The 12,491-nt window shown below is 36.2% G+C and overlaps 1 protein-coding gene across 4 annotated transcripts in view; it reads right to left on the bottom strand.

Moving 5' to 3' along the window:
* Window positions 1-439: 439 nt before the first annotated feature.
* Window positions 440-12,491, bottom strand: part of XRCC5 (X-ray repair cross complementing 5) — a gene marked incomplete at its 3' end in the record, with an annotated part of 53,408 nt that continues 41,356 nt past the window's right edge. For 3 of the 4 annotated variants that reach the window (XM_079310485.1, XM_079310486.1, XM_079310484.1), the window contains 5 exons: window positions 10,212-10,321; window positions 9,635-9,731; window positions 7,542-7,609; window positions 2,800-2,871; window positions 440-2,005 (listed from right to left, as the gene is read on the bottom strand). In XM_079310485.1, the coding sequence (XP_079166611.1) occupies window positions 1,991-2,005; window positions 2,800-2,871; window positions 7,542-7,609; window positions 9,635-9,731; window positions 10,212-10,321 (362 nt within the window). Of the gene's footprint in view, window positions 2,006-2,754; window positions 2,872-7,541; window positions 7,610-9,634; window positions 9,732-10,211; window positions 10,322-12,491 lie in introns of those variants that run through there. The other variant, XM_079310483.1, reaches the window with a different exon arrangement.

Genomic DNA, 12,491 nt, shown 5'->3' on the forward strand with positions numbered 1-12,491 from the left:
CTGAAAGAACTGTTTTTTCTATGTGGTAGTTCTTCAAAGAATTTAGGAACAAAAGGCTGAGTGGGCCTTCAGTCCCCTGCTGGCACTGGGAACATTTTGAGTTTTAAAAAAAATCTTTGTAACCCACATCTCAAAAGAGACACAAGAAAAGTTGGGGGTTTCCTACATTGGACATTCTATGTGGTCTTGACCAAGATTTTCTCATCTTAGTCACCTATAGTAAAAACTACTATACTGGGATGTTGCAAAGTTTAGAATTTGCACAGAATAAGTACAGAATTTGTACAAATAGAATAAATATACTCTGCTTCTGTGGAGGGATTTTAATATTGAGTGTTTGCATTGTAGACCCAGAAGAGGGTCTTTTGACAGTTTCCTTTAGGTACTGCATAAGTAATCACCTGATTTTAGTAACACATGGCTCTGAAGACAAAACCCAACCTTTAAAATATTTTTATTAAACAAAAAAAAAGGTGTAAAAGAAACCCCCAGCGAGTGTACTCCATATACTGGCATTTAAAACACTGATCAAATAATTCTTATTTACAGTTGAGAAAAATATCTTCTGGTGATACAAAAGCTATAAAGGTGTATAAAAATCACAAAAATCACCCCGCCATCTGCATTTGAGAAATGCTTTAAACTCAATCAGGATAAGATGGAAGAGAACAGAGAGTAGGTTGCTGTGTGAGGAAGTAGGGACAAAAAGCAATTGCTATTTCCCACACAGGAGGTGTTGACCAGTATAAAGTGAAAATATTCCTCAACATTTTGCAACTACAGATCGGGATTTTTCTTTTTTTTGTGATCTTAATGCCATTTTGCACAGTATATTTATACATCCATAATAATGAAAGAACAGCTTTTAAGGGAATTAATCTGGTTGTAACAGACAAGCATGTGTCAAGGTCATTACTGCCTCTTTAGCTCTGTAATCAGACTTGAATGTCTCTTTCTAAGCAGTATTTGACTAGTTTGGATTGTTCTGTGTAGACATACTCCATTCTGGTTGCCAGTATTAACTATTATCCCTTATCTATCACAGCTGTCAGTGTACAGCTTTGAGGGATTCTTCTGCTCTGGGTTAGCAGTACTCAGCAGTGTATGAAATGGACATAGAACTGATTTATTCTTCCTTTTAGCACCAGGATCATCTACAGTAACCATACTAGTTAGAAGTTTAAAAAATCAAAAATCCCAGCACATGAAACAGGAAAATGTGTAACTGAAAGGGCAGAGACCTTGGGCTGCTGCTGAGCTGACAGGATAGAGAATCTGTAGTACAGACATGATCATAATTACTGATCTGGGGAAAAGTGTGGCAAAATTAGGACACCTGGCTCTGCTGTGTGCTTCTGATTCTGTTGTGTATTTCAAACTATTAACTTATGAGAGCCTGGCCTAGAATTTTTTCCCACAAGCCTCTGCAGTTGTTTTCATAGTGCTCTGTTGGGTTTAAATTTTTTTGCTCTATCTTGTTTTTTGTTTATTGGTTTTGAGTTGGTTGGACTTTTTAAAACATGAAAATAGAGACTTCTTTCCTTCTGTACTAGTAAACCCACAGGGTTACCTCTACTAAATATTCAGTATTACCTGGTAACCTTGCTATGACATTGCTGTCTTCCTTCCCAGGCAATATAACAAGAATTCCAAGCACCAGAGCAGATTCTCATTAAATTTAGTAGTGTTTAGCTAAAAGCAATACAAAGCACAAGCTAAATTCAGTGTTCTAAAGAAGAAAACAAAAAAAAAAAAACAAAAAAAAAAAAGCCTTAAAGGTATCATTACTTCCCAGGTACTTCAGACAATTTCAATCTTCTGTTCTAGTTTTGAAAGTCAGATGACATTTATACCACCTGGGAACGTTTCTGGGATTTCAGTTGTCATTTGAGAAAACAAAGATGGATGGACTGTCTTCTCATTAGCATCTTTTTTTGTGCCCCACCTCACAGAGACATCTCTTCCAAAACTTTGCTTGTGTAGTCACCAGTCACATCATGTCCAGCTGCAAACAGAAGAAACAGATTTGAAAGAAGCAGCATTTAAGTTATTTCTTACATGTGTTTAGTGCTGAGAAAACCAAGCAAATTTGGAAATCCTTCTCATGTAACATAAATGAATTGCACAGAATTCAGTCCTAATCTTCTACAAAGTACAAAAACAAACCTAAAAATCCCATCTTCACATAATCATATGTGCAATTTATAGATTTTTAAAAGTACAGTCCAAATGTAGAAATCTGTTATCAAAGCTTCTTTAAAACCATCTACACCATCAGCTTAAGCCTTGGAGACAGATTTGTAATGAGTCAGCCTGTGAAAGATGGCTAAAATATTTATTAAAAAACCTGGTATCCTTGACTTTCAGCAAGCCTATACAGAGTTTAATTCAAAAGATTAAAACGTTTTTTTAAAAAATGCTTTTCAGTTTTCAACCCACATAATTAGCTGTTCAAGATCTACAAACTTTTAAAAATGCTATTATAGTAAATTATACTAATCCACTATTAAATGAGTGGCTCACTGGCTCTTTGGAAACACATTAGAGGGCACATTTCACCCCTGTAAACACCTGTGTTTACATCACATATATACACTACATCACATAATATTTGCCATCATGAAATTACACACCTGGCTAAGTTTTATAACATCACCTGGCTTTTCTGATTCAATTCCTCAGGTGTTTTCTAAGCCACTCACTCTAATATCTACTGCTTTAAGAAGCATTTGGCTCTCTCATTGCACTTTTGACTTAGAGCTTAATTTTAAAGCCACACCATATCTTTATGGTACTCACCAGATCATCAACATCACCACCTTCATCTGTAGGAGGCAGAGTTTCAGTCTTCTGTTCTTTTGGAGCTAAGAACTAAAAATAAAAATGTATTTATGTGATACTGACAAAACTGAAAGCCTTTAATGTTAAATTAACAGAATGTCTCCTCTGTGTATCGAAACAAACCCACCTGTAATTAAAAATCAGAAAGGGAGTTTTTTCTGGTTTCCATGTCCAAAACCATCTTAAACTACAAAAAAATGTTGTAAGACTTGCTTTTAAAGTATTTTATGGTGAAGTGTGTCAAAAGCCAGACAAAAGGATATGGTTCTTGAGACAACACATGGTCAGGCTGTAGAACACCCTGTGATAAGGTTGCTAAAAATATTATTCCCTACACTCAGGGGCAGATAAGGAAGATGCATAGAAGACAAATCATTTGAAGTCTGTTAAGTCCACAGAAATAACTTGAGGCACAAAAAGTTTTTGAGACATCAGTAGCTGCAACCTGGGACTACACATTTTTTCTACCCATCCCTTTTTGTCTACTGTCAGACATGGGATTCTGGATTAGATGGAAATTTGATCCAGTTTGACCAGGTTTATGTTCTTAAAAAATATTGTGTGTAGCTACAAAATGCTCAGAGATAACAAAATACCCCCAATATATATGAGTGCATACATGAGGGTGACCAATGGCTTCTTTAAGACATTTCCTACACACAGCATTCTAGTTCTGTGTTGAATTTATAAGCTTCCCCATTTAATTCAATTAACATTTACCAAATGAACAAAGATATGAATTTCAAAAAAACCAAACCCTCTAACACGCAAGATGGTTAGAATGCCAGTCTTAAAAATAGAAAATTCATTATGTAAAATTACATTGCCATAGCTGCTGATACAACTCACCATATGCCCTTCACTTAAAGCATGACATTCATAAACAGAGGAGAAAGGTAAGTTGCTCACATACCATAAAAACTGAAATCAAACATACAGACAATATCTGGAATACAACCACCTCCAAATTATTTCACAGATTTTTCTCTTAGCCTAAAAAAACACAAACTAAAATGGTAGGAAAAAATAGCAATACTTAAATCTTACTTAAAAAAGCATCCAGTTGTCTACAAGTCTTAGTTATTACCTTTTTACCAATATCCTTAACATGAAGTCTTTATTTCTCTGATTAAAATCACCAGAACAAGTATACAGAGCCAGAAACAACCCTGTCTCCCAAGAAAACATAGATGTGAAGCTAAGGAGGAAAAGCCACATTCCCAGACTTGGAGTCGTGTCATCCTTAAGTCAGAAACAACTTCACTCTAACTCCAGATGATGGAAGAGAACAGCTAAGTAGAAAATAGCCACATTAAACAGGCTATAAATACCTGCTTAGATAACTCTTTTGTGCTCCTAAAAGGGAGCTGCTGTTCAGCTGGAGACTTCAACTGTATCAGCCAGAGAGGATGTGTTAGAGGCCATGGGATGCCTATGAACATCACCAATCTCTGAGATCAAACATTTATAGCGTGAAAAGCTTAAACATTATTTTAAATAAATAAAATATTCTGATCCTTCTCTAGAACCCTAGTGACAGCTTTAGACATGGGTAAAACTCTGTGACTTTCCTGCTCTATCCTCTAGGATGACAAGCAAATACATCATGTTTGGGTGACACCAAAGACAGAGATACAGGCAACCTCTGCCCCGTTGTCCCAGTGACTAAAGGTCAGACCTTTCCTACAGCCCAAGCAAATATATCCAAGAGGAATACAGAAATCTTACTCCACAGACAACACTCATGTTCTAACATGAATCATAGAGATTCTGAAGCTAAAAAAAAAAAAAAAAAAAAAAAAAAAAAAGGCAGGGAATGTGACAGGGCCAGAAGGAATTAGAATTTCAGGATGCTGTATGTCTGTGTATCCTTTTTGTTGGAAGAGTTCTTAATCTAGTAGTAATATAAAGCACATACTATGAAACTAAAAGCTAATGACTTTTGTCAGCTCTGAAAGGCTTTTTGTGCCAGATCAAATTTTCTTTTTTCACATTTAATTAAGAATCAAATGGTATTTCTGAAGTAGCACATTTTTCAAAATTTTTACAATCAGCTTTCTCATGCTAAATTATGCAAAGAAAGCTAAAAGCTAGAGAAAGGTGCAATGAAGACTTGCAGTAAATTGAATCCTGAAGTTTCCATCAAATGCTGAACAACCAAAGTTGGGGTTTTTTTCTGAAAACCTGTTTTACATTTATGCAAAAGCAAATTACATATAATAGCTGTGCTGAAATCCATTATCTTCCCCAAAGCAACCAGAAAAAGCACTTGACATTGCTGGTCTTTTAACCTACCATCTTCGTGCTCTAAAAAGAGTATCTCCAATATTACAGTGGAAAGAAAAATTTCACAGTGATAGAAAAATATGCATGCTTAACCTACCTCAAGCAAAAAGGAAAGTTTGACCTATCTAATAAGCAGCCTGGTAAGTCTTCCTTTTTCCTGCAGACAGCAACCCTATAAAACCTGTAATCTTACAGACAAAACAGTCCTGAAACTACCAGCAGCTAGTAAACAAGAAGCAAGAGAAAGGACTTTTGTGTCACAAAAGACTACCATGACAGACAACTCCATGACCTACAGGTTTGCACATAACCTCTACAGAGGTGAAGAAAACTTGCATTTTATTCTGTTGGGAGATATTTGAAAAAATCCAATATAACCCTTACATGAAGGGTATCGCCTTCAGTACAGCAAACAAATGAACCACTTTTGTAATCTGCTGTAGGTCTAGGAAAATGTCACACAGGAAAGCTGTGGCAGGGTTTAACTGGACCAAAGAGGACTAGATTTCATACCAGCCCCACAATATCAAGATAAAATATTCTATCCCTACAGATCTTACTCCAAGAACATGCAGTCTTGCAGTTCATTAATGAAAAATTCATATGAGCTCTTAACAGACAATGGGAATTAGGGTTCTGGGTTTGGATTTGGATAACATGTGGGGGGGGTGGCTATCTAGTGAATATCTGGAATTGCCAAGTGCTTAGATAGCAAAGAGGTGCAATCCAGTTACTCTAGAAATTAAGGTAACTGCCATATTAGAGAACTTTGCTGCAAAACTGATTTCGTATACAGCTATTGTATGACCTTCAATCAATCACAGAACCACCTTCAGTCACAAAATAGTTTCCTGTATTGTGATATATGGTGACTGTAGGATGATGGTAAACATAAACGTGAATTTGCAGTCAGTCTACAAATGCTTTGCTCCAGCTTAGCCTGGCATCTGTGAATCCAGCCCTTGATACTCCATCATTTGGGCTGCATTCCTGTGCAGGCACAGAATTTTTTAGCCACCACAAGCTCACAGAGAAGACAATGGTATGTCTTTGTGGTTAGTAGAGATTTCCTTAAGGAACACTGGCTACTTCACATAGCATTAGCACATTTTTGGAGCATCAGTGGTAGTTTCAAACTAGCAAGAAAAGTTCTCAAGAATAATATTGTCTTAGGAAGTTTCCAAGTAAATTCATAGCACTTGAAGTAGATAAAAAAGATTGATACTCTCTGAAACCACCTCTGGGGGAAAAAGTTGCTCTATACATTTACATGTAATGATAAACAGCCAGTAGGTCCTTCATGTCTAGAAAAATCATCATACTCTACCACTTGTATCCTGCACATGTGCTCAGCTTTCTGGACTCCTAGTTTGTTAGTTTTTCATTTTCATGGCATTTCTGTACCTTCTTCACCTTGAGGTGAATTGTTACAGACGAAAAAAAGCAGTTTCTAAAATACAACCTTCTTCTCTACTCATTAACTATAATCATAGAGAACTTGCTTCTACCTATTTCTGGCTATTGGTAATGGAAGGCCTGGAAGTTGCAAAAATCAATGTGGCATGTTTTATAAAAGCTACTTTTCTGCAAAATGGTGATTTTAGCCACAGTTTTACCTTTGGGGGGTCTGTGATACAAGGACCTTCCTCCTGAACGAGCAGCCTGACACAAAAACATCCGTCTTATCATCCCATATAAATCTCATTTTTGACAGCAGCTCTGAATTCTGCTTCCTTCCAAAGAGAAGGGACAATTCTGCCTGGTACAATTCTGTCCTTTGTAACAGGGGCATCCTTCATTCATTACTGTAGTTACTGAAATGCTACATACCTGTGGAAATTATACCTCTAAATAGTCCAAAACTCCCATTTCCAAAAGAACCTAATATGGTCACCAATAATACCCCCAGCATCATGTTTGATGTCCACTAAACCATAAGAGCTGCCTAAAGTAAAAATATTGGCATCACTGCATGTATGGTGAAAACTAGCCTCAACAACTCGAATTGCTGGAGTTCACAAAACCTTTTAAAATAAGCATCAGATTTCTGAATTTGTGCTATCAGTGAGAATACATTTCTATCTGTGAAGTTCAAACAGTGATCTTATATATGTAAATAGTACTCTGCTGTTCCACTACACTGAGTTGCTGAAGTTCCTATTCTTTGTAGAAGATTTTTTCAGATAATTTCAATACATGTTACTTTTTAAAGACCAATCAAAGCAAAACATTGTAGTACATGCTGAGGTATTTCTGCTCTGAAATGCAGAATGTTCAACTGCGTAGCAAATGAACATTCTTATTTCTTCATATGGATCTTATTTCATTCAGCTGAAGACTTATCAACATAGGAAAATCTTCAGTTCCACTGCAAGGGCTCTATACAAACAGATGCTTATTAAAAAAAATGATACCTTCTCAGCCTCTTCACCCGTCACCAAACTTTCCTCTGCTTCATCTTTAGTGATCAAAGAAATTCTGTCTGGAAAAAAAAAAACCCCACAAACATAAAAATATCATTAGAAGGCTTCCCAAAAATTCACCTAATGTTAGAAGTGGAAAAAGTGTTTCACATTCCAACTTCTGGATGTGTCATCACCACCAGCAAAAAAGAGTATCACTCAAAAGAAAATGTGACCTGCATAAATGAGTCAACTATGATATAAAATATGATATAAAAATAAATTAATGAGCATATTCATAAGCTTGTGGAAGTATCCATTTAGGAAACTGCTAATATTGTGAAAATCAAACTAATGAGACACTGAAAACATAGATCACAGATGAAATGCTGAAAATCTATTAGAAATTACACTTCTAGTCATTCACAGCATGCTTTTAGGTTTTCAGAAAAAAGTAACTCCTGGTATTCAGACCCTTGTGCTGTGATTACATAATCTGGCAACCAAAGTGCTGGTCCTGCTCCACTTTGCTCCTTGGTTGTATCAGCAGCACCATCCTGTGCAGTGACATCCAACCTCCCTCCCTCAAAAAAAAACCCTAAAAAATCTCCATCTATTTTGACCCCAATACTTTTTCCAGTCAAGTTCATTGCTTGGCCATACAAATTCTTGTGCCTGAATAGGAAGCTGTGGGTGTGAGAGCAAAGAACAGGACATCAATAAAAATTTCAGCAGCAGTGTAAGTACAATATCAGCTTCATGTGCCAACAAAACCATGTGGCAGGGTTTCATGAAACAAAAGAATTTGTCAAACAGATCTGCCTCTCTTCATTAACTTACATCCATCTTCTTCTGGTGATTGCAGTCACTCATGACAAGACCCAATGGACACCACATTTGGTAGAAATGAGGGGATAGGTCATGTGGCAAGAATGAGAGAAAGCAGGACTTCTACTCTTGTTAGAAGCAAGTAAAAAGCAATTTCAGCTGCCTACTGAGAGCAGCCAGGTTCTGCATAAAGAATCAAGATTTCATTTCACCAGGTTCTAAAAGGAAGATAATCCATGCTGTATGAAAACATAATCTCTCTTTGTATATGTTTGTTTGATTTTTTTCCTCAAAAAAGTACTCCAGTTTGTCAAAAACTTTAATTTATATTAATTAAAGATTATTCATGGCTTTGAAAGATCCAAATTGGCTACTTTCAAAGTTTATTGGTTTTTTTTTTCAAAAATTTATACAGAGAAGGTCCCCTACGACATTAGTGAATATAATGATCTTGTCAGTGTTGTCCTGTGCTGGTTTTTTCACATTACTAAACAAATTTCCATCTTGTTATTCAAGGAAGTTGGACTCCACATCTGGAGTTCACCACTTTGAATGGCACTATACAAAAGCCCATCACTGCATTTTATAGCATGCACCCCTAAAAGATACAGCTGGGCATTTAACAGATTTTCTTAGCATTGGCTCCAATTGAAAACAAGAGTATGATGTAAAAGATATTTTTTTTTAGTCCACTATATTTTCTATTTGTGAAAATGTTCATTTATTTATCACTTGCATAGTCTCTAAATGTCTTTCAGGATGGCACTGCCTTATATCTCCCAGTTTAATCACAGATAGGTGACATACTACCACATATTCTATCCTTAAGGTTACTTAAATACAAAATGATCAGTGACACATTTCAAAGTTATCTATGACTTTTTGGAAGCTTAAACTGCAACAATCTTTTTATAGCTCTACTGCATGAGTTTTTCCATTTATTCTGAAATTCAGCTAAAATTGTGTCATCTTCTCCTTACCCCATAACATTTAATTTGTCACTTCTTCCACAATTAATTTACTATTTCAACAAGACTTGGCAATGCATTATGAATAATATTGATATGAAACTATTAGTGCAGAAAAGGAAAGGAAGCTGCAATATGAAAGTTGTTGTTTTGTTGGGTTTTTTTTAATTGGCTGCAGGAATGAAGCATATCAAAATGCTGCAGTGGGGTTAGTCTAAGTGCCCCACTGCTAATGAAGTTTTCTTACTTAATGGATAAATGCATAATACAACTAGAAATTGTCTGTTTTTTTTTTTAATGCCTTCCTACCTTGTACCATGATCTCCCAGAAATCAGATAAGGCTTTATCTTCCAACTTTGATTTCAAGGCTTGTAGAAAGTCATTAAAGCACTGTACCTTGGACAGCTGAAAAAATATAACAGTAAGTAAGAAATACTAAAACTACTGAAAAGCACTGCAAGCTTAATTCTTCATTAAGTCATTTAACATGGTGAACACAAAAGCCTCTACAGAATTTGGTTTTATTTCTATTAAAACTATGAGTTCTAAGGAAAGGTGAGCCACAAAAAGTACCTTTCAGTAAGTTAGAAAGGCTTCCTTGTAACTAGCTTTGTTGAAATAGAAAATTGTAGGATTGCACTTTTTCAACTAGCACAAGCATCAGGTCATAGGCCTTCTGTTTTATGTTTAAATGAAAACAAACAACACCAAGTAAAGCAGAGAGGCTAGCCCTCATTCCAGAAACAATAAAAAGCCCCATAAAAATGCAACTCTATTTCTAAACTTTAAAACTTATTGAAAGTTAAATTCTTTTTCTGCAGCAATAAATTATCAAGCAAATAGGTCTATCATGGTTTAATTTGAAAAAGAGTATTCACACATTACCTTCATGGCCTCCTCTCTAAAAACTCTGATACAGTCGACCCCTTTCATGTAGTACTGTGAACCTTTATTTTCCAAGAACTGATCAATGCGGTTTATCAACTGCTGACTCACTGGAAGACAAGGAGAAATAACTGATAAATAAATAAAAGAATGCATATTCTCAAGGAAAAAAACCAACTTTTCTTTTATAGCTCTCTTTTTCTACTTCACAGAAATCGAAGTAGTTAATCATACCCACACTGCCACAAGCTATGCAAACTGATAATTGTTATCTAAGCTAGTGACAATTACTTCAGCCACTCTGGAAAAGCCAGATATACTAGGAAGAACCTCAAGCATGTCCAAGGTGTACTTTCCCCTGAAAGCCAAGAAAAAAAGCAGTAGCCTAACTTGTTTGATAAAAATTTGGGATCCTAAAGCTTAGGGAGGTTAATGTTCTACAACACAAGCATATGCCATAAACATCCTTTGCAATTGAAGCATTTCAATAAAAGCATTACATTTATGAGAAAGGTGCAATAATAATGTCAAATCAACATGTGTAGGGTGATTGCAGTTAAAAGACCTTGCTGTTATTAACATCAGAGTGTGTTTTGACACAGGTAGTTTGATAATTTTTCATCAGAGCAAAGATGTTTATGATTATAGAGATTATACACACTCTGTGCCTGACAGAAAAAAGCAGAGGCAAACAGTGAGACCTGTACCAACAAGAAGGGGAACACCAGTTTTACCCTTACTAGTTGAGCTCCTAAAAGGTAGGTAGCTGTAAACTACTGCAAATGGACAAGAGAAGATGACACCTAAGAGCTCTGCAAATCCCAACTAATTTCTGCTGGATTTGTGTAATTTACTTTCTCTTCATGTTTACTTACAGTTGAGGAACTGTCCAATTTTACCCTCTGGCAGACACTTCAGCCAGGGAAAAAACAAGTGTGAGGAGGATACAACAGTTATCTATAAACTCAGAAGCTATCTATAAACTCTTTGTGAAAAGAATGAATAGGGAGTTGATAGTGCCCTGCCTCTCTCAAAACAAGAGCCAAGATTTGTGTTTAGAACAAAACAGGATCTCTTGAAATATACATCAGTTAACCCCTTTACCACAGGCTGATTTAAGTTTTTACAGCTTAAAAAATGAACAAATTCTTAGAATTCTTTAAAGAGGATGTCTGTCAAGACAGATTAACAGTGTTGTTGCCATTGAGGAAAAAGATTCAGGAAAGCTTTCTGACCAAGTCAAAACATCTGCATGTCCCATTCTTGTACTGTTAAAGACCAGCCAGTGGATTAGCAGAACCTTTCCCCTGACCTATAACTATTCCCAGCTCCAGATGTTACAGGCACAGACATCACTTCAAGAACCTCAGCTATGGAAGCATCAACAAAGAAAATCACCTGTCAGAGTGGTAGAAGGAACAAGAAGTAAACACACCAAGAAGGAGACATTGTTTAAGTATTGTGTTCCACTCTGCTCACTGTGACTGTGCACAGCACAGGCTGTTACATTATTTTCTATAAAATGCCTAAGTGAACTGAATCTGAACAATAACATCTCTGAATAGTGTGAAACAAGGCATGTTTGATATTCTCCCACTAGCTTTTGACAGTTTCTGGAAAAGGAAGCAGATAATGGCTCTGCCCAACAGCAGCTACAGCACAAGAAAGTGTGCTAAAGTGCCTACTGTGCCAGAGGTAATCAGCTCAATCTCTATTTATTTCACCAGTAGCTGACAAACTAAATTGAAGACTAACTACTTAAGCTTCCCAAGTTAAGTCAGTCCATTTTTTCATGGTTAATGATTTTCTCATTAAATGTTCTAATTTCTTATGAATTGCACTAATAAAAGCAAGTCCTGCTGGTGTTTTCAGTGGTGGTGGTGTTTTTTTTAAACACTGCCTTCTCATTGATGTGTTAAATTAAAACCCCAGGCACTATGAGGGTGTAATAAAAGTCTTCATTGTCAGAAAGATTCTAGCATACTGTTTGAAATTATCAGACACTCTACTACTTCTTTTGCATTTAATTTTTTTAAATCCCTTTCCATTTGATTGTCCTGGCAGCCATCAGAAAAAACTTTCTTGTTACTGACTCTGAGGTGCCTCCTTTTGAAATCTGTTGCAAGGAACCAAAGGAAACCTGCAATGTTTTACCAGGCACTGAGTGTCCATAATACAGGCAGCAAACAGGTTATACAGCAACAGTATTTTAAGTCACATTCCTCTAACATCCTGAAATAGCTTGGCTAAAAGTTGGTTCTGTCCATTGGGTTTCCCTTA

Source organism: Erithacus rubecula (assembly GCF_903797595.1).
Source record: "Erithacus rubecula genome assembly, chromosome: 8".
NCBI classification, from domain to species: domain Eukaryota; kingdom Metazoa; phylum Chordata; class Aves; order Passeriformes; family Muscicapidae; genus Erithacus; species Erithacus rubecula.